The sequence below is a fragment of the Haliaeetus albicilla genome, chromosome 27 (genome assembly GCF_947461875.1).
Source record: "Haliaeetus albicilla chromosome 27, bHalAlb1.1, whole genome shotgun sequence".
NCBI lineage: Eukaryota > Metazoa > Chordata > Aves > Accipitriformes > Accipitridae > Haliaeetus > Haliaeetus albicilla.
The window spans coordinates 19,632,798-19,657,870 of NC_091509.1; the positions used below are offsets into that span (position 1 = coordinate 19,632,798).

At 48.4% G+C, this 25,073-nt stretch overlaps 1 protein-coding gene across 4 annotated transcripts in view; it reads right to left on the minus strand.

Annotated features, from left to right (window-relative positions):
* The window catches only part of TCF7 (transcription factor 7), a 74,771-nt gene that overhangs the window by 23,321 nt on the left and 26,377 nt on the right, over positions 1-25,073 (minus strand). For all 4 annotated transcript variants that reach the window (XM_069772968.1, XM_069772967.1, XM_069772969.1 and 1 more), the window contains exon 4: positions 628-760. In XM_069772968.1, the coding sequence (XP_069629069.1) occupies positions 628-760 (133 nt within the window). The remainder of the gene's footprint in view (positions 1-627; positions 761-25,073) is intronic.

The window sequence follows — 25,073 nt, forward strand, 5'->3', positions numbered from 1 at the left end:
ATGAAGAATGATGGGCTGGGGTGAATTCCTGTGCACAGACCTGAATTTTACAGTTCAGGGTTTAACCTCTACCTACTGTACTTTCCTCTGTAGCCTCATGAGCTAATTGACGTGTCCTGGACTCACACAGGAACCCAAAGAGCCAAACCATGTGACAACCACATAACATGTGGCTATGGACACACACATATAACAATCCAGTTAGCTACCAGACACCGATCCTATTTAGTCAAAATATTTCCTGTTTCAAGCATTTATTTTCTCAAAATGACAACCTGACAACAGTCTGGGTATGAGTCAAAGGAAAGATTACTTTCCATTTTCTGGTTGACTCTTACGCATCACCTCGCAGGCTCTGGTCTGGTCTCAAGGTACAGGACAGCTTGCACAGAGAATTGAGCACACTTGATCAGCAGGGTTGGCACTTTTGATATCAAACGCCTCTTGACCAGAATTACAATGCATTGCCCATAAGCTAAATAAACTCCTACTGCTAAGCGATGCCCCAGTTGACCAAAGCTCTTGACTTTTGCCATTGATTTGAGACCAGGAAGGGGACAGCCCTGATCTCAGTGGTCTCCAGCACTGTCCCCCTCCCACCACGCAGATCCCCAGTGGTGCCATTACCTTGTTTCTGGTTGATGTCGGCGGGCAAGTGGGGCGAGTGGGAGCCGTGGCTGAAATGGTCGTTGCTGTAAGGGATGAGCGGGGTGAGCGGGTGGACTCCGTGGGATGGCTGCACGACGGGAACTTTGTTGGACTGCAAGACACAAGGAGGGTGAGGGCTCAGAAGTTGTCGGGCTCCGTGAGCAACGAGGGCCGGTGCCCTTTGCAGTCCCGTCATTGCAAGATAGGCTGGGAATTACTAAAAGTCCCCAGTGCCTCTCAAGGGCAAGGCAGAAAATGCCCTTGCCTACTTAAATAAACACTGCAGCAATCTGCAAGAAAAATCCAAAAACCAAGCAGCAACCACAGCTGGAGACGATTGCACGGGTAGGTGGAAAACAGCCCAAATCAACATGAAGTTTTCGAAATTCAGAAGAACTTTTTAATTCATTTCCAGTATCTTTTATTCCAGGATGAATGCTACAAGCATGTTACCCAATGCACTGCTCTTGTTTTCTGCCTTGTGCTACCACAGGGTCTAAATCTGGACTTTCACATCCTGCACATTCACTCTGAAAGCCACGCTTGGGCTTTCCTAACCGGGGCTCTCAAGCAGGGAGAGCCATGCTGAGGGCAATGCCTTTGAAAACATGACATGGTCACCAGTGAGCCCTCGGGCTCAAATCCCCCTCGGTCCCAGCGCCAGTGCTCAGAGAAGGACCAGAGGGAGCTGAGGCAGCACTGGGGATGCAACAAACACAGGAAAATTTAAAAAAGAAAAATCCGGTCTCCTCTTGCAGCTACTCCTGGTTATGCACGGCGAGGCCATCGGAGCACAACATCTTTGTAAAAGGCGCTTTTTTGTGAACGCAACTGGGAGTACTTCTGCGTGTTGGAGCAGAGAGAGGGGAACCTGTTCAAAAGAGCTGTAAGGAAAACACACACACACACACACACGCTGCCGTCTACTGCCAGCCTCCTCGCCTCGAGCGTCTCAAGCTGCTCCCTACATGCCCGGTTTCGCCCATGGTTGCCTTTAAACCCAAAATGACTTCGCCTTGGTGGTGGAATGTTAGGATTTGTCCCAGATAAATCCAGAAAGAGAAAAAGGACTGACAGCACCCCAAAACGGGGGAGAAAATGAGAACGGACCAGGTAAGACAGCTCTCCAGGGGCTAGGAGCCAGGTATTGCTAGCCAGACCTCTCGCGTCCCACCAGGACATCTACAGATGATTTGCTGCGTGACTTCTGACAAGTCATTTGTGATCTCTGGACTTGATTCACTGGTGCCTTTCACTTTGGTAATGATTTTGCTCAGGCAGAGCGAGCACGGAACGCCAGTCAGCTTTGGTGGAGGTGGTGCAGCCGGAGCCGATGGCTCTGGAGGAGCTGTCCTGGACCTCTCCCTGCCACTCCGACCTGCTTGCACAGCAGCCCGAGAGCCCTGGGCAAGTCCTGTGTTTTGCATCGCTGCTCCGAGGAGGAAACCCATGGAGCGGAAAGGAAAACAGACCGATGGAGATGCCGCTTTACATCTGCCTTTCCCACAAAGGTTTGCTCATGCAAATAAAACCCAAGAGGCATGCAGGTTTGCATTTAAGAATGAATGAAAACCCTAATTCCCGATGCTTACCAGGTGTAGATTTACTGCGTACAGTGGGATACCGGGAATGTAACCCCCCCTCCCCAGCACAAACTGGTGTGGTACAGGTGTTCCTGTCCTGCAGCAGGGCCATGGGCTATGTGGTTCTCCCAGTGAGAGCAGGGCTGGCTCCTGCTTAGTTAAACACATGTTGGGAGCTCTGAGCTTTTACTGTTCTTGCCCATGAAATGAGATAAGAATAGGTTTTCAGTGATATTTCTAAAATTAGCTACGGTTTAGTTTATTTAAGAGGCAGAAAGCCTAAATTAGGGATATGCAGCTGTACGCGTACATTTTAACATGACACTGGAGCAGAACGAACTCGATGCTGAGCTGTTTTAAAAACCTCAGCCTAAGCACTTCTGCTGTTCGAAGTGGGGCAGATCTCTCCTTCCCATTTGCACCGTGCCTGATCCAAAGCACAGCACCATCCACCAGCCAGCCTCGCTGCCTGACGACTGTTAACAGCTTTTGAAGCAATGACGGAAGACACAGACCACTACAAAGGCAGTTCAACAGTCCTGATGCTGATCCACAGGATACCTCAACAGTGAAAAGCGCAGAGCACGTGTGGTTACAGCAAAGGCAGAGTCTGTCCTTCTTCCCCATCAAAGCAGAACATGGTAGCTTGGTGGTACAATAGGTTGCAGCTCAGTTACTCAGATTTTCCATCAGTTCAGATGGGAAACAAGATGTTTCACCAGTAAGAGGAGCTGGCTTTCCCCATGTCCTTTCTACATTTGCACTTCCTTCGCTCAAAAACTTTTCTCCTACTCTTTAAAGTCATAAAAAGCTGGTGGGGAAGGGTGCTTAGAAAGAAGGTAAGACAAAAATTTCTCCAAGAGGCTATTCATCCCCCTCCCGCTTCCTCCATTAGGGAGTTTTTGGTACAGGAACCTGTCTCCCAGATTGAACCAACCAAAGGAAGAAGGAAACATCGCAAAAAGATCTGGAGAAACAAGGAAGACCCCTTCAGTGTTGATCCCCAGTTTAAACACCGCAGCTGCTAATGGTCACAGCCCATGGCCGTGTCTGCAGCTTCTGGTCTTCACCAGATGTGCTGTGGCTGCCGCACGCGTCTTCGCTGTGAAATCGTACCTCGTTTATAGAAACCTACATGCCAGAGAAAAGGTATCAGTTCCTCTTTTTTACAAGGTCTAGATTTAGTTCCTGCACATCAGCTGCAGAGCATGAACTTTGAGGAGGCTTTTCAAAGCCAGAACTTATCAGCTGACAATGTCTTTACGCCATAAAATTAACCTGATGTAAATGTTTTGTGCCGAGCGGACTGATTTAACACGAGGGCAGTTGGTTTGGTCTCCTCTCAGCAGGTCCCCTGGGAGGACGCGGGGTGGTGCTGGTCGGGACATCATGGGGATGTGCTGCGGTTTGGTGAAGCATCTTATCGCGTCTCCTCCCGACAGCCGCGTTTCAATACAGCTCAGAGCAGCGGTGACGGAGCTGCTGCCTACCCACCCACCCAAAATAACGCAGCTTGTGCCCAGCGTCATGACCCCAACCCCAAGTCACCCCAAGTCACCTCCCGTCCTTCGGCAGCCGCGGGGGGACACGAAAGGGCTCTGAGGACAGCTTTGCCTCACCTCTGCCAGCACAGCCCTTTGAGGGCAGGTCGGGGAATGAGCTGTGCAGCCACGACCTCGCTACAGAAATGAAGAGGCGCATTTACAGCAACACCAGAATGGTATTTCCAGAGGGGACGGAGCAGCAGAATGGGTTTTGCAAGCCCGGAGGGCCTTTTTCCCTCTCAAATTTGCTAAATCGCAACTCTCCCGAGTGCCCACCTCCCCGGCGAGCGGTGCCTGCTCGGCGCCGGGGCGAGCACCGACGCCGCAGTGCATTGAATCGGCCCCCACCAACCTCGCTGAAAATAATTAAAAAGCCTGACTGTGAGGGAAGAAGCTCCCGCTTTGAAGCCAAAAAGTGACTGTAATAACTAGAGGTAATTGGATGAGCAAAGAGAAAACACGGTCACATTAATTATTAAGAAAGACTAATTGTTGGCAAGGCAAAATTAGAAGACCTCACCACTCACGCACGGGTGTCTGATTGCGATAGAAGCTCGAGGCTATCTAGAAAACTCTCCTTTCGCTGAGCACACACAGACCCAGCAGGTCTTTCACGCGAGGATCACCCTCGCGATCAGAGCTGCAGTGTTATTTGGCTCCGAATTGCCGGACCAGGAACAGCATCCCTCGCCTTTGCTCCCATCCCACATTACACAAGGGGATAATGCAGCATGCTCTGGCCACGGGCAGCCGCGGGATTATACAAGCTGCCGGGAAGATGCTGTTTGTTCAGAACTATAAATTAGGGTTTTTTAAACAAAATGTGGGTTTTTCATTAGAAAACGGTGACAGATTGTAATCAAACATTGTCTGGAAAGCACCTCGTGTTAGCAAGTATTTTGACTCATTTTTTAAAGACTGATCTATTTAGTCGTGACATGCTAAAAATGAGTAGCTTTACTTTGGTGGCTTGACAAAGGATTTTTCTTTTAAACTTTAAAGCTAATCTTAGCAAAATGTAGCATGGAAGGTCAAAAGTCAAACTTTGAGTGAAATGATCAAACCAAAAAAAATTCCATGGCTGGCAAAACTCTTTGGGTTTTTAGCTCTGTGAAAACATTAGAAAAAATTTTAAAGAATTTTTTCTGCTTGGATCAGTTTAGGAAAAGAAACAAATAAAAAAAAAGAAGTGAATGTTTTGCAACCTGTGAAAACTATTCTTTGCAGCAATTGAAAGCAGCTATTAAAAGCAGTAGTGGTCACACCAAGCTGCCTGGGTGGCTGCTGGGGATCCCAGCATCCCACCCATGCTGGGCTCCACCGCTGCTTCTATGGACGGGAATTTTTTTCATTAATTTTCTGGTAGAAGGCAATTCATAACTAAAATAAAGTAGCTTAATTCTACTGCCCCTTCCAACACTTGGTGCCCAATTTAGTGAAAAATGTTTTGTTAAATTTCATGATGGCTGCACCCAGGATCAGTCCTCGTACAGGGCGGTCGGAGCTGTGTACCCGACCTGCACCATGGCGAGTTGTTTAATACATTAAAGGAGAAGAGTAAACCTGTCTGCCACAATTCAGGTTACATCAACCGAATACAGGAGCTCATCTTACAAGGCTGATCTTGATCTGCCCTGTTGCACACAGGCACAAAGCAGCCTTCCCAGGAATAACTCCTTTTCAGTTTTGATGACTATATATCAAGAGTTTTTATGTTTTCCCCAGATTTTGAACAAAAACAACCTAAGTGAAAAGCTGGCTTTTTCACAGATTGTTTTTTAAGGCAAAGTCACATAGATGATGCTGTTCTGTAGGAAAGAAATTCATATTTTACAGATTTCCCATATGTTTGAAACAATAGAACGAATTTAAGAATTTGCTTGCACTTTATAAAAGTCAGCCCGAAGCCCCCAGGAGATGTACCGCGCCATCAGCCAGTTCTGAACGTGCAGTATCACCTTCCTGCAAAAACAGGGCATCATTCACAGCATCACCTGGCTCCCCACTCTGAGTGGGGAAAACTCCACTCAAGTTTCTTCCACAGGATTTCTGGACATCTTAATCCTGCTGTGCCACTTCTGCATGTTTTTTTTTTTTTTTTACAAGATGTTTTAACAGCTACTCTGAAATGAAAGACTCTGCGTTTGCAGATGAGCCAGCTGGGGCTTCATCGCGGGAAAGCAGCTGTAGCATTTGGGCTCCAGCTGAGAACAACTTCTGCAGAGTCAGCATGAGAGAAGTGGGGGGGCTCCCAGCCTATGGGGACCCCAAACACATAGGGGATCTCATCGGCATAGGGGACCCCACAGGCGTAGGGAACTTTATGCACATAAAGGACCTGAAACACACGGGAAGCTGCAGGCATTGTGGGTCCCATAAACGCGGGGGATCCCACGCACATATGGGGTGCCCCCCCCACAGGGTATCCCATGCACAAAAGGTACCCCGTGCACACGGGGACCCTGCAGGCCAGGGAAAAGGGACAGACTGTCAGGACCGTGCACAGCACCAGTGTGGTTGGGGTCCAGCACCTTTGGGGATGTGCCTGCAAGGGGAGATGCGCTCCCTGTGAAGGATAACGGGGTGCTGCCTGCCCCTTGCACAAACCTCAGCTTCCAGCCACCGAACACACATCCCGCTGATCACAGCCCAAATCCCTGTGGGCAGCCTAAAAGCAAGCAAAGCAGGGACGACCCTGCTGGAAAGCCCTGCACCGTGGGAGCCACCATCCATCCCTGCAGCCCCTCTCCATGGATGCAGAGGAGTTTGCAGGGAGAGAAAAACCCCAAAACCCCTTTTTGATGCCCGGAGCCAGATGCCCCCATCACCCCGGGGCCGTGCTGGCCCTGGCAGCAGGCTCCTGGGCGAGGGGAGGCTGGAAGCATCCTGGAGGGTGCAGGATCCGTCCCCCCGTGGCACGGCTGCACGAAGCGCCCTGGCGCACAAGCCGGCAGCCGGGGAGAGCGCTGTGGTTTCCAGCCTCGCCGGGGAGCCGAGCCGCGGTGAGGCGAAATTAGTCACATCACTTTCAAATTTTCCCACATCGCCGGCCCCAAAAATAGCGAAACGAAAAAGTCGTGGGCTAGCCTGGCAGCGGCCGGCGTGGGGCAAGGGGCCTGGCCGAGGGACGGCAGCTCGGGTTGGCGGTTGTGCCGTGCCGGTGGCCGTCACCGTCGAGGCAGAGGGGGGTTTTGGGCAGCCTGAGAGCCCCGTGCCACCGGCCGTGCCATGCGTTTGGATGCTGGGAGCAGCCCCCGGGGTCGGTACCGGCGCAGAGCAGGCAGATGGATGGGATGAGCTCCGAGCACGTCTGGGTGCTCCTCTGCCCCGCTCCGGTGCCTGCGGGGTTTTGAAAGCCCTGGGTGAGGGCACACGGGCTGCAGATTTGCGGTCCGGCCCCAAGTTGCCCCAAATGCGTTCGCTTCGACGTCACTTCTCAGAGAGGGCGAGATGAGTCGATACGCCAGCTATGAAAAACAAAACCTACAAAGTTTTGCTGTTGCTGATTCAATGAGGAATTAATTCCTTTTCACTGCAAAATTAGTCATCATGCTACAAAAAGAAAGGTATAAGGTCAGGCTGCACTGAGCATGCACCGCTCCTGGGGAAGGTACCCGTTACCGGCAGGACCGCGCTTTTTGCTCTTTATCCAACAATCAATCCAAATTAGCAAATTATTAGGGATGTTATTGGGTACGTCCCGCAGCATCGGGTATGCTCCTCGGAGGGCTTGCACAGCAACGCTGTCATTCGGGGCACTCGGGGACCCGGAGCCCGTGACTCAAACCCAGCTCTGCACAGTTTCAGGGGACCTCCGAGTTCTGACAAAATCTCCCAGCTTGGGGCCCCAGACCATGTCAGCAGACACCTTCACCCCTCGTTTCCCTGTGGTGTTGCACCAGGAGATGCTGCGATAAAAGATCACCCCAAATACCCGCTGCAGACCGTTTTCGGCGCTGACTGCAAGCGCCGGGGCTGGAGCCCTCGGCGGCCCGCGGGCGAAGGCAGCGTCGACTCATTTCTCGTCTCAGCACACTTTTTTTCTCTTTTCTCACTTTTGCTGCAGTCGCATTGCCCCAGCCCGCTGCCGCAGCAGAAAGGAAACAGGGAAAGTTAAAGCCACCCACGCGCAGGCACTGCCCTCACCCAGCCATGCACCCCTCCAGCAAAGCCAAATTTTAGCAGCAGCAGCATCATCTCCCCTGCCCCTGCCCAGGCCTGGGCCACCCAGCACGGCTGCAGCACGGAGGGCTGGAGCTGGCCCTTACCCTCAGCACCACCAAAGGTTCCTCCAGGGACCAGAAGACCACGTCTCCCATGACCAGAAGAGCCCCGCTGCCCTGTGCACCCCATCTCTGGCTGGCACAGAAGCGCTTACAGGCAGCAGTCAAACAAAAGGGAAAGTAATAACACGCAGCTATTAGTTCTTGCATTAATTCTGCACATGAATTGCAGCAAGGAGCTGATCGGTTGAAGATATACATCGCCCATACAGGCAAATACTGTCCTTGCTCAGGTTTTTATCCAAATACTGTCCTTGCTCAGGTTTTTGTCCAAATATTGTCTTTGCTCAGGTTTTTAGCCGTGCGCTCTACGTTTTGTGGTTGATGAAGCATTTATTCCCTCAACTCTTCCCTTTCCCTCTGATTTCTTCCAGCTTCTTTAAAACCCAGCTCTGCTCTGAAAACGCGAATAAGGTCCCTGCGCAGCCCTGCTCTTTTTTGCACATTGAAGGGGATGCGCTCGCCTTAGCGGCAAAGCTCAGCTCCTGTGATGCTGACTCTCCCCTGTGACTCGGAGGTGCATCACAGCGGGGTTAGGGGACTCGGCTTGGGTACCAGGGGACAAGTTCCCCGGCATTTAACACCTTCCATGCCCCAGCACTCCAGAGGGGTGGCCAAGCTCCAGACACGATGGGGAAAAATACAGGGAAAGAACTTCAAAACCTTTTAGAAGTTCTCAGTGACCTTCTGTGCTGCTGCTGGTTTCTGTTTTTAAGCAATGATGGTTATTATTTTTAAGTTAAACTCTGCAGGGGAAATAGCTGAGCTTTTCACCGTTTACGGGCACAGGAAGAGCCGTTTCACTTCTCAAGTATTTATCTTCTAAGAGAAAGATGTAGGTGGTTCTTCACTAAAAAAAAAAAAAAAAGCATGGAAAAATAAAGAACAAAAGTCCCTCCCAGAGGCTGCTCTCTTACGGTGACAGGGGGCAAGTGCGGAGGCAAGTACACCCCATACCAGAGAGGAGAAATCCCCTGAAAAAGGAACTTTTGGCATCACCACCCCATGTTTACAATCACATTCAGCAGAAGAGCCACCTCACTCCAGAAGCCTCCTCAACTGTGCAGAAAGTCCCCTTGCTCAGCACTTGCCTTGCTCGGGAAATGCTGCTGCCACCATGCTAAAAGCAGCTTCACAGCACTGCATCTGCTCAGGAGGGGACAGAAACACCCCCCGGTCCCCATGTGCCGGCTGCCACAAAGGGCAACAGCGACATTTGGCTTCGTGGAAACAAATGCCGGGGCAATATAACCCGGGGGCTGTACTCCAACACCAAACCCCAGCTATTTTCTCCCAAGTGCCAGGGCAATACAACGGCGGGGCTGCATCACACCCCCAGCTATCTATCTCCCCTGTTCTGCAACATCCATCCCTGGTTATTGCCTCTCTTGTGTTCTGGGCTATGGAGAAAAAAAAAAACCCCAAATCTCTGTCCCCTTCATGCTACGTGGTTCTGCGAATTTGAATCAAAAGCTGCAAACCCTGGAGTTACCGGTAACACTTGAGGCTTCAAATGAGAAGTCACTTACTTGACCCGTGGAGGCTGATAATATCTGACCTCCTTTATTTTGCTCCGCTTCTCAAAGGCGAGCGGTCGGTCTGATACCCAGAATTAATCAGGAAAATGTCCAAGAGGGCAAGGGAAGAAAGCAAAATAAAAGCATGACACACAGGCGAAGCACGCCCTTCGGTAAGGCTCAAGACACTTTCTAAAAGGACCGAAGACATCACCCTCTGTGTACCCAGCTCACAGGTAGCACAGGACCGGCCGAATCTCTGGGTGCAAAGGCTTGGTGAAAGGCAGAGGGTTTGCCCTGTGATAGCTGCATCATGGTCTCAGACACCAGCAGCTTGCGGGATTTTCACCTATTCTGAGAAACCATTTGCAAAGCCCAGCCCTAGCTGGGTCCTGGATCTGAACTGAAGTGGCTTTGACGCCGGGTTGTCACATCCCTCCCTGCCTGGGACGTGCTGCAGCAGCAGCAGATGGAAAATCCCGTGAGATTTCTGGGTGCATCTGGCAGTGAATCAGCCCAACAAGAACCCTCCAGGTGTCAGTGCCGCACAGTTTTCTGGAGGCAAATGTTTGCTTACATGTCCCCTAGGCATCAGGAGAGGGCTCCTGGCTGCTCGGCTGGGCTTTTTCATTCCATTTAAAACAAAAACAAAACCAGCCCATGTACTTCAAAGAGCGCAGGGGAGTTAACAAAACACACAACGCAAAAAAACTCTGATGTGATTTAAGGCGTTTCGATTCTCCGAACATCAGAGGGGGCGAAACCTGCCCCTTTGCAACGCAGTGGTGCCGGGGTGCACGGCCACCGTGGGTGACGCCGTCCTGCTGGTGTCACCGCTGTCACCCCAGGACCTGGACAGGAGACCCGTTGCATGAGTTTTGTCCCTGTCTTTAGGCTTGGGATGGGATGGCTGCCAGACCCTCCTGGCAGGCAGCATAGTTCCTGTTTTATTGTATTCTATCTTATTCTATTCTATTCTATTCTATTCTATTCTATTCTATGCTTTGCTATGCTATGCTATGCTATTCTACTCTATTCTACCCTACCGTGCCCTACCCTACTCTTTTCAACCTGCTAGTCTCAAAGCTCCTCTTCAGGGGGGATCTCACCACGTGAGAACATCACTGATTGAAAAGAAAAAGACAGCAAATCAAAAGTGTCTCACCTCATCTGAAAGTAAATCCCCGACTTGGTGACTGCGCTGTGAAAAAATAATAGTAGTAACAGTAATAATAATAACAATAATAATGATATCACAATGCTGCTGACTTGTTCAGAGAAAGCTTTCTCCCGTTGCGTACGACCGCTGAGGCTACGCACCCGCACAGCATCAGACGACACCAAGAGAAGATCTTTTAACATGTCGGAGGCGGCCATGCCCAAGCACATGCCACCGGCTAATTAACAGATAAGATGAAACAACTGGGGATGATAATTTGTAATAGTTATCATCATTCCTGGGTACGCATTTCCCTGCTCGGGTGAAATCCTTTGATATTTATACGGATGTCAAGCGCATTTCCAACAGGGATGGCCACGAATGAACGAACGGTGGCTGCTCCGAGTCTTCTCCAGGGTTTCTCCCAGACCTTTCCACAGCATCGCTGCTGGGACAGTATGGGGATGGCCGGCTGCGGCTCGGGATGTCACTCCCACCCTAGGATTAATTTTGCCAACCAGCTGTGAAGCCCAAGGGGCGAGGGCTGCGGCGAGGGGCATCCCTCCCCACTGGGATCCCCAAAACCCATCGGTGACCCCCGGGCAGGAGAGGGGAGAGGCTGCCCGCTGCCCAGCCCGGAGCTGCCCCTGCATTATCCTAATCTGCGCTCACACTTTATTTCCCAGTTTCCACGATAAACGGCTCTCTGGAGGATGGGGAGGGAAGATAATCCCCTCTGGAGCCGAAGGGATGCTTTACTGACACCCTGCAGCTGTAAGGCGATAGCAGCTTTCCTTGTTGCTCACTTTCAAGGGTGACATGTTTACAAAGAATGCTACAGCCGCTAATCCTGGATGATACCCTGTGTCTGCCTGGGAGAAATCCTAATTTTCTTGATAGGAGGAATTAGTTCCTTTAATGCTTAATACCCCCTTTTTCCTCTGAAAGCAAGCAAGCGTTATTGTGCAGAGCGGAATAAACATTTTAATTAAAACGTGGAATTTATCTTCCAGTCGAATTCGTACGAGCCCCCAATGATACGTCAAACTCCGCTTTCCCATTTTGAATCTTTCTCTGATCTCTTAATGCGAATGGCTGAATTAAAACCTGGGCTTGGTGGATTTGCATATAATTAGAGAGCAAGGGAAATTAATAGGGAATTGAATGGTTTTCTCCTCTGCCCATCTGATGTTTTTACCAGATTAAAAAGAGTTGATTTTTTTTAATGACTGTAGAAATGTATTAAATATTATTTAACCTTTTTTTTTGTTGGGGGGAGGGAAGCAGACAGACTAAAGAAACAAACTTATACATATGATAATGAACGTCTCCTATCGTGGGAAGCAAATATCATTGTAATTAGGATTAGAAAGGAATCCTAATTAATCTCGTCCTGCCACTTGACTTCTAGAAGTTCCTTAAATGTTACCTCCAATGAGATGTAAAACAAGGAGCAGTTTAAAGGCTTGCCAGCTAATCCCTGCATACAGCAGCGAGGAGCTGCCATGGCCATGGCCATGGCCATCAGTGGCACAGGGCAAAGTCTGCCCGAGCCTCCTGGCTGAGAGCCGCCGGATTTAGGACTGAGTGGGCTGATCCCGGCATGTGAGCCGGATTCAGACTGAAGGGGAACGCTCAGCTCTGCTGCCTAAATTTCCTAATTCCCCACGACAAACTAGGTAATGAGATAGCAAACCAAGAGAGAAGGGATGCACCGAGTACCACAGTAATCCCTGACTCCATAGAGGCATCTTTTCAGATTTTTCTACCATGGGTCTGTTTCAGTATTGTCTAAATAGTCTATTTAGCAATACTTACTGGGCTCATTTTTAGAATAGGACTCAAGGTAAGGGATGGGAATAAATGAGGTAACTCTAGCTCTGTGCCATCCCCACCCCATGCCTCGATTTCATCTTCTACACTCGTGATGATAAAGATTACCTACTGTGCTGGTATTAAGTCATACATATTTTAACTTGGGTCTTGTCATGTGTCATCAGATCCTGTTTTTCAGGTATTGAGATTCATAGATATAATTGCACAAGATTTTACTACGGGAGTGGATGGTCATGAGATTATTTTCATCTTTGGGTCTCAGCATGGAAAGCAGTTTTGAGAGACCTGGTTTCTAAACTTCAGACCCTGTCTGAAAGTCTCATTTTCTAAATACAGCTAAATACAGTGCAAGGAGGTGCCCTGGACTAGTAATGAAACACAGCAAACTTTATGCTTTATGCTAAGTAATAAATAATAAATGAATCCTGCTATAGCTAGGTTGCCTTCTCAGCATATTTCTTCCAAGAGCTCCAGTAAGTTTTTGGCTATGGCTTTATGAGAGTGACTGTGAACAACAGCCTGGGAATAACATGGTTAGTACAGACATGAAAAATTTTCACTTCGAAACCAGAGACCACACAAAATGTGCCTGGTCTTAGATTTCGTTTTAACCCAGGCTGATCAAAAGTTCACAAGGCAGGACTGATCAAAGGCTTCATGTCAAAAAAATGAGAAAGTCACAATTTCATATGGTTTTGATGAGAAATATAATTGATGAAACTTTGCTCTTTCAACCTGGTTTTGCTTTGAGTTTGGGGTTCATCTGAATACAAGAAGCAACGGGCGCAAACCCACAAGGGCTGAAATCTTAGTACTGTTTTAATGATCTAGTTCTTACTATGGGAGCTCGCCACCTGTTCCAGGACTGCATGGGGTCAGGAATTTTAAGCAACATTATTTATTTTTGTGAGAAAAACCAAGCCATGGAAACCACAACTCTTCGTAGGGTGCATCTTCACCCAAGTTTTGTTGGGAGAAGGTTAGGTCCAGGACAGAGTTTTAAGCCACCTCCTGGTCGATGCACTTGCCTTCCCAGGAGGCAGAGGACCCAGATACAAGCCATGCTCATCCTGAATCTTTGTTTGTATTTTCATGCTCTGATCGGATTGCAATAGCAATCTTCTACTGGACCGTGCTGCTGTTCATGAACCATGCTGGCTGACCACAAAGAGGGTCCTGACCACGGGTGGCCCGACCCCGACTGGGGAGAGCAGCCCGAGCGCAGTGGCTGCAGGCGTGTGTCTGTTCCCATCACCGCAAATTTGAGATATCACCATTTCATGCAGGTGGTGAAGGGGAAAAATGTTAAAATACCAACTTTCCTGGCTGACGTCAGGCTTGTTTTCCAAAACAGCTCGCCCTGAGAGCTCACCCTGCCCCGCGGTCAACCACGACACGGGACTCCATGAAAAAAGGTTTTCCAGAAATGTTAAACAAAGCAGAACTGAGCAAACAGAAGGGTGTGTATACAGCCGGTCCCAGGCTAGGCAGGGATCAGGGCTGCTGAAGCGCAAGCGGGCGGCTGCGTCCCAGCGCATCCCCGTACATCCCCGTACATCCCCGTACATCGGTCCCTGCGAGGTCTGCCTCTGCCCACCCTGGACCTGCCCGCACCGCGAGACCCCAGCCATTCCACCGCATGGGATGCTGGTGCCACCAGAAGTGTCCCCAAGGCAGGTGACTGTGTAGGCAGCTCATTTTGGGGTATTTGCTGGGAAGTGGAGGGTGGTTTCTTAGCTCCTCCTGGGGGGTCACCTCGGGAGACCGTGGGGGGCTTCAGCCCTCTTTGACATGAGAAAAACCTTGGGGTTTCCATGGAGGCGTTTGCTGAACTTGCTGATTTGGGTCCTATTCTGTGCCTGCTGTTGCCATGAAATACAAACTGATTCACTACAACTGCCCCAGCTTTTACACCCATTTAGATGAAAAGAAGAAGAAAAAGAATTCAGTAAGGAAGAACAGATGATAATCCAGGGTACCATCAGTATATCAAGCTTCTGGCACAGATTTTTTCCTGACCAGATAATTAACTAATTTAACCCACTACCAGGGATCAGCTATTTAACTGTAGGTCATTTTGTAACACAGACTCTTTTTTTTTAACTTATTTGCAATGTCCTCTGATCTGTTACAGTAATTGACAGCTCTATTTGCTGAATGATGAAACTGAGGTTACACAGAACATCAATTATACTAAGAAAAAAAAAATGTCTATCACACCTGCATGCATACAACCTCCACATGCCTACAGAGCAATTTTTTAGCTTAGGTATTATTTAGGGCCTGAGCTGGAAGTCTGTGTGTCCCACATCTGCCTTCTGAAAGTCCAGGAATGAAAAACTTCTCTTGCTATCAGGACAATGATCCACAGGTAAAAAAAAAAACGCTTCAGAACATTACTACGCAATCAAATCCTATACTAGTATTTCATTTTTTGAAGTAAAAGTGCTCTTCATAACCAGTGGATTGTACATGTGCTGAAAAATCCAGTTAAAACACTATTTCCATTGGGTTAGGATTTACATTTTTCCCTGCAAAGTTTGCAATTAAAAATTAAACCCATCTATCTTATGTCCATCATCTAAGCTCCTTAGAATGCAAAAGGTAAAAACCATATAGATTATAAAGGATTACGCTTTTTTACACCTCTCTTGGTTTTATCTGAGGTGCTACATGGAGAAAGCAATTTCTTCTTAAAACACACGCTTAATATAATATCTTCCCTTTAATTTTTTAGCTGGCGCTCTCCACTATTGCAAGACATAAAGCAGCCTAGGACTTTCTAAAGAAATAAATCCCCAAACGCAGCCAAGACCCAGTCGATGGGATTTAGAAGGAAACTCTACCTCAGAACAGGCGAGTCCCTAAGTCCCCCGTCGAGGTGTTTGGGGGTGACCCTCCCAAGGGCAGAATAACGTGCCCGTATGCTCAGGTTGCTGCTCCCCAGCCTGCACCCGCATCTCCTGCACCGGCTCCTGCAAGGACACGCCACACCGCATCTCCAAACCGCTTTTAGCAGAAGTCTAACAACTATTAGATACAGAATAAGATTTTTAGGTGTACAGGCTCCTTCCCTAATTCAATCCATGCCAAAGTCAATGAAAGTTTTTCCACTGATTTATCTCACCTAGGGCCAAAGACATGCCGTTATCTCCAGTGCTGGCAGGCATTCATTCAGGTTTTGAGAGACTGTGAAAGTGGGAAACGCTATACCTCACCAGCCTGGGAGATTTCAGGTGTTTTATCCGCTGCATTTTGTTTTTGTAGATGTGCACAAACAACACCAGCTCGTCAGGCACGCCGACTCTGCAACGCCGCGCGCGGCAGGAGCATCGCGCGTAGAGAAGAAAATCACTCTCAAACTGCGAGTTTGACAACAGCAGGAAATTTTAAGTCTGTTGAGCTCTGCAATGTTTAGCACCTCTGCTTCGACTCGGATTTACTCATTTCGGAAACCCGCTTCATTTCCCGGCCACGCTCCTCGGTACGAGGAGGTTCTGCAGCTGCAGGTGCTCCCTGCAACGTTCCCAGCTCCGGCTCCGCAGCAGAACCGCCCCGATCCCGGTTCCCAGCCCCACCACATGAAAGGCGCTGGGTTTCGGAGGGGCTGTGCGCTGAGCAAAGGTGACAGTGCTGCATCACCGGTTATCTCCGGGTTCCTGCGAGAGCCTCACTAGTCACCCCAAGCTTCCCACAAGACAAATACTTGTTTGTTGTGTTATGGGGAGACCGGTGACACGGCCCGAAAAATGTTGCCTTTAGTCGATCTCTCTTATCTTCACATCCATCTGCCTCGGTGCGACTGTTTCATATTCGTACGGGGCTATATTCAGACCAAGAGTTTAACAGCAATTGCATTTCTTAACTGTAAAGTGTTTTTTTAAGGGCAGAGACCTGTTATCTCCTGCATCTGAACAAGATCGAGCTCAGCAGACTCACTTCTGGTTGTGATCTTCACCACGCGAACAGTAAATATTGCTTATAACAGGAGATTTTATATAAAATATTTCTATACATTTTATGCAGTAGTGTAATAATAACTACCAGTTACCAACCAAGCTCTTACATTCAGCTTGGTGGCGTTTGTCTGTCCGTCTGTCTGCCAACCCCAGAGAGAGAAAAGGAGTGGAGAAATTACTGAGGAACAGTGGCTAATGAGCATTTTTCCTTATTTTGTCTTTATGACAGCAAATTTCACCACTGATTTCAAGAGGAGCATCACCTGGCACTCTATAGCCATTAGCATAAGAATTTATGAGGATTAGAAATGGGTTAGAAAGAGCTAACAGAAAACGTGCAGCTGGTGCAACCGCGATCCGCTCCCCTTAGCCATCCCAGAGCTGCCGCACACAGTTTATCTGTAGGGTGCCTGCACCAAGGAAGCATGAAATTATTCTGAACCGGTGAGAAAATGGCAATAAATCACCTGGCGCTTACGGACAAGGCATGGTGAGCCCCCAGCAGCACGACTCCAGTACGACGCTAACCCCGACCCCGTGCCAGGAGGTGACACAAAGACAAGCTCTCGATGTCCCGTTTCCAGCAGCACGCCCACCCAGCAGCACGGCACGGGAAAGGATGGCACGTTGTCACCCAGGCAGTTTTTGGGGGAAGGGGCTGGGCACAGCCCGCAGATTTGGCCAGGCTCTGGGGATGGTGCAGCTAGAGGGGGATTTGGCCACGATGAGACCAAACGACTGCTGAGGCTTCACCGACATCGACACAGCTGTAACACAGGGGTGTCCAGAAACGACCAGGTCCTGGAGACCCAAGGAGAAAACAGAGGGAAGCCAAGATAACACATACTGGCACTAAGTCACTCCTCTTATCAACACCCCGGCTCCCAGCGCAGCCCATGGCTCGGTGTGCTGCTGGTCCCGAGACCCCCCCTCGCCTCGGAGGGGCCAGCGTGGCAGGGAACACCGGAGCATCGGGCACGGAGCACGATCCGGGAACATCCCACGAGCTCCCGGTGGGGAGGAAGGAAAAGGTGCCCTGCATCCCCAAACAGGCTGCTGGGCACCGGCACGCTCACCCCGCCAGTCCCCGAGCACTTCGCCCAAAGTTACTGAGAAGCGGAGGGGGAGCACCCCACCAGCCCTCGTTAATCCTCTGGCTTGTTAGGTTATGAGGACCTAACTAGCCCCATAAAACCCAATCCATTTGCGTGTTCCTTTTTAAAAAAAGTATTAATATTTTAAATTACTATAATTTGTGCTTGGGACTAATAAAGCATAATTATTCAGCAGAAAACAAATTGTAGCACGGAATTTAATTCCTCATATCTACTCTATCTACTATAAACTAGCTACCAGTGATCTAAGAACGAGCTACCTGGCAATCAGAGATTATGATTTATTTTTTTATTTTCATTTTCCATTGGGTATTATCTGAATACCTGCAGTGCCTCTGTTCTCACCCAACGTGCCCTAAGCTGCGCTGGCTGCAATGACATCTGCTGGTGGTTACAAACCTTCTCAGCTGGCCCAAGTATTTTTATTTACCATAGTAAAAGAAGCAGCTATGTGCTCCTGCATTTTCGGTTTTTGTTTGTTTGGCTTTTTTTTCCCCCCAGCTCAGTGCAGACCTATGGAACAGTGTTTATATGAAAAGGAATAATTATGCTACATCAGAACAAGCTCAAGAGGTAAAACTCACTGACCCACCCCAGCAGTCCACGGAGCACAACCCCGCTCTGAAACTTCTCGGTGGTTTCTCTAAAAAGCCCATGTGCCACGCTTAAAAAAGGAAGGGGCGGGTTTCACCGTAATGCAAGAGTCAGTGTAATTATAAGTTACAGGATCATGGCAAAATCCAGAGCAAAGAAAGGCATTTCCAGTGGCAGATCTCCAGCGTTTCAAGGAAAGATAACCTCAGTTCTGTCCTTGGGTGGCAAAGACGCGCGTTGCACACAACGGCAAAGGGCCACACGGACTTGAGTTTTGTAGGACTCCTGAGCCCACAGACTAGAAAACTTTTTCCTTTTCTTGCTCCGGGGGGTCTGCTAACGTGCATCCCCCATCTCCCAGTGCGGCTGCAGCAACCTCCCCGCCGCTGTACTGGGTATTGCTTCCCAGCGTGCCGGAGCACCCAAGGAGCCCAGGAGCTGTTCCCGACAAGGCAAGGCTGTGCTGGGGCAGCGGGACAGTGACAGCTTCCCTGCGGTGCCACGCTGCGTATCGGGTGCCCAAGCATCTTTAAAAAAAATGTCCTCGTTTGGGTCTCACTGGAAGCTAATTATCTTTATGCTAATGTCTGAGCCTGAATCCTGGTTCCCTTTGCACCAGGATTTCTGCGACCAAACCCGAGGTGCGCAGAGAATGCCGAGGAGGAGACACACCACCAAAGCCAATGCATTTCAAAATTTAAGGGCATGCTGCAGATGCCAATACGTAAAGGAATTTGTCATAAGCAATCCTTCAAATAGGCCAGCAGTCACGGAGGGTGGTGTTTGATGGCATCTTTTTTGCTGAGACCGAATTCCTCATGCTTCTGCACCACAGACTTGAATGCTGATTGCAACAGCCCTGCCCTGACCAGGGTAAGACAGCTGGCACCCAGGCAGGACACGTAAGGAAGTATTTACAGTCATCCCTGTTGCCTGGGATTTTTTGCTAGAAGGCACATTACTAGAAGAAAAACACTGTAATATCATTTTTAAAATTTCTACACAAAGTTAGTCCCCAGAGTAGAAAGAAGGGAACATAGTCTGATACCACAGCTACTCTACATAAGGGAAATACTTCTCATCACTTGCTACACGTGATGGGACCTCTCTCTTCCATGATATTGTGATAAATTAAGAGTAATTTAAATTCTGGAGACAGTCACTGAATGATTTTAATGGGAGGGGACTGCAGGCGGATTTCTTGCAGGGAGAAACTTCTAAGTCCAGCAGCCATCCCACACCACAACGTGACCCAGCCATGGTCTGGGGGCTTCCAGGCGATGCAAGAAGTGAGATGGTGGGTGAGATCAGGGCAGGACGGAGACTGAGGGACACGAAAGGGTTGCTAAATTTTGCATGGCACTGAAGACTACCAGTCTATGAGCTTGGGAGCTTTGAAGAGCCCGATTTGTAAAATCGAAAGAAATGAAAATAAAATAATTAAATAACTCAGATGGCAGCCAACAGACTGCTCAGCTAGCATTTTCCCACCTCGGGCAGGAGCTCTGATTAATGCTAATTAGCTTATCTTCACATTAGATCCTGATGATTCATCACTTACTACCCCAGGAATTATGACGCACTGGGGAGAGATATATTTGTAGATTCCATGGGTGTATGCCATGTCTGGAACACTTAAATGATTTTGGCATGAAAAGGGACCAACCACAAGCCCAGCTAATCAAACCAGCATTTCTCAACCTACACCTTCCAGTAGTTATAAAAAAGATTCAGAGCAAAGACAAGACTATGGCACTGAAGACAAATTTATCTGCCTCATCAGTGGTGTACAATCTTTGCAGAACAAAGGGCTTTATAGGCAACCTGCCAGGAGCCTGTGGCTGCTCCTCGTTTGCATACAAATTTAAAAAGAATTTTAATAAGTGTTAAATGCACATGATTATTTCTTATTTATAGCTGAAAGTAGGTGTATGCAGCACTTTATAAAACACAGAGAAAAGAAAAAGTACCTTTGGAAGTCTGAATGGCAAGCAATGGAAAAACCTGTGACTGCTTCTCTGAACCAACCCCTGGGTGCGCGGCTTTACTCTCCCGTGGCCACGGGCACGGTGGGGACGGGTTGGAATAGGAGCCTCCTCCTTTCATACGGGAGGCATCAAATCAGAAAGGATGCGCTCACAGATGTGCGTGCCTCCCAGGAGAGGCGTGCAGATGGCCGGCCCCCCCCGTGCCGCCGGGTGACTGTCACTCAACGCAGGTTTGGAAATGGAGTAGTGTATCCTCAGGCAGGTTTGAGGGGGTGGTCTGCAACACGGGGGCATGCAGTTTGGGGTGGACTTTTGGCCTCGAGTTTTTCTGCATTCAGTTGCGAGCAAGCATGCAAACAGCCTGGAGCTTCTCTCCTTCTGATAGTTTTTGAACTGTTGATTACATAAATCCCAAACCTTCTTTTTATACGTAAAACAGGAGTAGCTGTCATACTCCTTCCAACTGAAATATTCTATTCTATTCTATTCTATTCTATTCTATTCTATTCCTATTTCTTGAGCATTTGTCACCTAGCTGCAAGGAAGGGAAGGTCATTCCATCGCACTTATTGCACCATCAGGACCTGCCACCTGCCTGCATTTTTTATAAGCAGGATAAGAAAAAAAAAAAAAAAAGCTGAATTTTCCTGTGGGGGTTGAAGTTTCAGCTATCTTTCAAAAGCGATGTGGAGTCATGAAAGAGAAGAGATCAAAGACTTAGTTGCAAACTTTAGAGCTATTATTGGATACAGTACCTTCTCAGTCAAGGCTTCTTTACCTCTTCTGGAATTCAGAAGAATCTCCTCAGAAATAGATCCCTGTGCCAGCGCTGAGCTGCAGGCCATCAAAGCACCTTATTTACAGGAGGTTAATTAAGGAAACTGTTCTAACACAGTCATCTCACAGTGACGACATCAGGTACTCTTCCTTGAAGCCTGTTTTTTCCAAGGAAGACTTTTGTCAGACTGTGCACCTACAGTACCAATTTTTATTTTATCCATGTGACAGCAGACAGGGAAATCTGGGACAGGACGCTCCCCGACCCACTCGCTTGGAAAAGCCGCACCGGTGACCAGAGGCACGCCGCACCGTCAGCACTCTCCCATTTTTTCCTAGCTCATGGTTCCCGTGAAACGTGAGCCTAAAGTAAACCCTCAACTTAATTTGGAGAATGATATTAACCCCAGACTCAACCCCAGTCCCATCTCATGGGACTCTAGATCTTAGTGTAGTTTCTACCAAAAAAAAGCATTCTAGCAGCTCCACCTGGATCCCGTTTTAAGGCAGGTGGAGTATAGCTTGCATCTTTATGGCTCGGGTGAGAGTTTGGGTTAGGGTTAGTATTTGACAAGGGGAAAGCGATGGCATTGAGGCACTGATGGCATTAGTATTATAACCCAGGCCAGGACGAACAGATGAAGTCAGGTCATGAGAATGTTCAGTGGAGGCGGATGAGCAAAGTAAGGGGAGAGGACACAGAGTGCTTTGAGACCATTTTCTTCTGGTACTGGTGATGGCTGCATGAGTTTGGGAAGGTCCAGAATTAGTTTTGTCAGAAGAAACTGATGGGCTAGGATAATAAGGGGATTTGGGGGAGACAGCAGCAAAATCGAAAGCTCATGTTGAGTGAATCTGTGAGTCCTTTGAAATCTGGGGTCACCAGCAGTCACTGGAGCAGTGAAAGGGCTGAGGTTGAGGTCAGGGTTAGAGTTTGAGTCCAGCAGATTATATGGTGGACTCTGAATGTGCCACCACGTCTGGAGCCATTATATTTAGTTTGGGAACTGGGAGACGTTCCTAGGGCTGGGCTGACATTGAGTATAGGATTAGGGCTTGAACCAGGAGAAACCACTGAGACTGCACTACAGAGGAGGTCACTAAAGCAATCTGAGAAATGCTGAGTGCCCCTGGGCCACACTTCCAACCATGGCCAGCAAGGCACTGATGACCAAGGCTCAAGGTAGTAGGGAAAACAACAACTAAATAGCGCATCATGGTAATTCAGAAGCAGCTACACTGTCCCATGGCTTTTCTCAGCCAAATCTTAATCCTAAAATTTTCTCCTCCTATCCAGTGTCTCCTAGCAGCCCTAACCCCTGTGCAGGTCAGCGCTCTGTCCTGGTCCCCAGGCTCACTTACAGCTGTAGCTTGTGCTCATTTAGTTCATAGGTCTCTACCAGCCCAAAGGTTAACCCTAACACATACCTTATCCTAACTCAAAACCAGATTTCATTTTTTTTTGCTAAACTGTACATTCAAGCCAAATCCTCCCAAAATTGTTGCCATGTGAAAAATGATCATGTCTTGCTTCTCCCAATTGCGGCTGATGTTCTATATTCAACTCAATGTGGGTCTTTGTGCCAATGAAGAATACAAGGAGTAAATGAGAATGAGAAACTACACATGAAATCTTGTTTCCTCCAGGGCAGGTTGACTGACCTGTGAAACCCACACATGTTGTGTTACAGACTGTAAACCTTCAAGACTGCAGAAGGAATCAAAAGTAAAAGCAATTATGAATGTGGAAGGCAATTCTCTCACCCACCCCATTAATGCATAATGATAAATACATCCAAGCATCCTTTGCATAGAGTCTATACTGGGAGATTCTTTTTTTTCCCCACTCCCAAAATGGAAACTTTCCATTTCAGATGATGCATTGTAGATCTGGTCAACCGTACTTTTCCCCCTGACTTTTTGAGTAACAAATAATACCACCACTGAGACTCCCATCCTGCCCTTCCTTTCACAGGCACAAGTCACTGGAAGACAGGCAGCAGCTGGAACTGTGCTGCTAAGGGACAAGACACAAAAGGACTCCTCACCCTCCTTGTATTTTTGGGCTTTACTCCCCGAATCTTGATTCTCAGCGTGTTTGGAAGCAGAGCAGAGGCAGCCTAGATGAGTCCTGTGCACGAGTCACTCTTCCCGGCTCTCTTAGCTCCTGCAGAAGGGCCATACCCTGCCTTTTCCCTGCCACCTCCAAGCTGGGAAGATACTGTCATCCACGTGGGATGCTGAAGTCTTCTAGGTCTTCTATGCGCAAAAGCAAGGAAGATTTTTATGCCTTATTTCTGGGAAAGCACTTATGAATTAAAGACTTGCAAAGACTTGAACTTCCTTACGAAGATGCATAGAGGCTAAGTGTCTGTTCGGGTTTGTACAGAACGTGGCTAAGGTCATCTCCGTGAGTGTCAACTCCTTCCCACCACTGCAGTGAGCTCCTGCCGTGCAAAACCTTCCCTCCACGGCTGGGGGGGTCGGAGCTCCGCTCACCCACTGCTCCGAGGTGGCCACAGGTCGCTGCTCACTACCAACCTAACCGCTCTGCAAACAAAAATGGTACGAGGAAATCACCCTACAGCAGCGTGTGTGTGTGTTTATCTGTAGTTGTCTGCGCGCACGCTGAGGAACTTAATTTTAGTTTCGTATCTGAAATTCTTCACTGCTCGAGCTACACGGGTCTCCTCTGCCTTCAGTCTGTGTGTAGCAAAGTTCAGGTGAAAAACACCATGTCTGTATTTTCCATAGTAAACCACAAGGGGTTTAAATTCACATCACTGTATTTGCAAACAAGCAACTTCTGCATGCACAGAATCCTGTTTCATTTGAAACCCTCACCCCCAAAGTGTCTTACGTTAGAGCGCATTCAGAAAAAAAGAAAGTTAAATTCTCGACCACAAGCAAAAAACCTCACACTGGCCCCACTGTATCCTGTGTACCATTAGCGAAATAGGAGCCTGTGTTTTGATTTCCATGCCATGTTGTCTTTCTGGTCTGGCTAGGGTTGGTCTAGACTGTATTCTGAACAGAAGGAGAAGCTAACCCTTCACCTCCCTCCCCCTGTGCATCTCTGTGATACGGGATGAGCCCAAGCGTTCTCAGGCACAGGAGCAGGAATAATCACCCTCCAGGACCACACATTAATTTGTTCTGCTCTGTTCCTAAATTCAGCCTCTCTGCTTCAGTTATTGCTCTTGTTTTCCACCCAACCCACAGCATGAGATTTTTGCAGGCTGGGTATTTCAGGCTCTAGGGCCCAGATCCTAATTCCCCATCTCTGCTCCTGGCTTCCCATGCTATGGGAGCCTTTTCTTTGCTCTATACATTGGCTGAAGAATGGGAAGCAAAACCAGGGCTCTAAAAACACTTTTTACCACCCAGACACTTCATTATATTGCTCCCTTTTTAGCAGGTGCTTTAAACAGAAACATTCAACTGAGGGAAAAGAAGATTAATCCATTTGTGAATGACCAGATACTCTCATTGGCACTGGCTGCTAGTCTTTTCTTCAGAAAGATGCACCACTGAATCTGGCTTGCCTACATTCTTTGTAGGTAATGTAATCCTCATTTAAAAGAGAGTTTGTGGCTATCCAACGTCACTTGTTACCTCCCTTCCACAAATAGCAGTGGAAGGCAGAAGATGCAGAAATTAGACTTTATCCTTGGCTTGTACTCTACGACATGGTAGAGGCTTAGTTTACCATGACAGAAGTGAACTAAAAAATGGGGACAAATGAGCTGAATTCCTTGTCCCAGCCCCTGTAGTATCAGCACTGCGGCAGCTCCAGGCAGCGATGCCCAGGGTTCGGGGACAGGATGAATTTGGGATACACCCGGCCCTCGCCACGGCTCCAAGAACCTCCCTGCGCGCTCCCTGTGAGTAATGAGCATTATGCCCTGCCGACTCATCCATTACTCACGAGTAAATCCATGCGCGGTGGCTTGGAAATGAAACATAAAAAGAGATTTTTATATAAATATCTATCTAAAGGTGTTGCTGAGACTATTAGCTAGGCTGAAAAGGAAAGTACTGTGCAAGGCCACGTTAGCACACATTCGCCA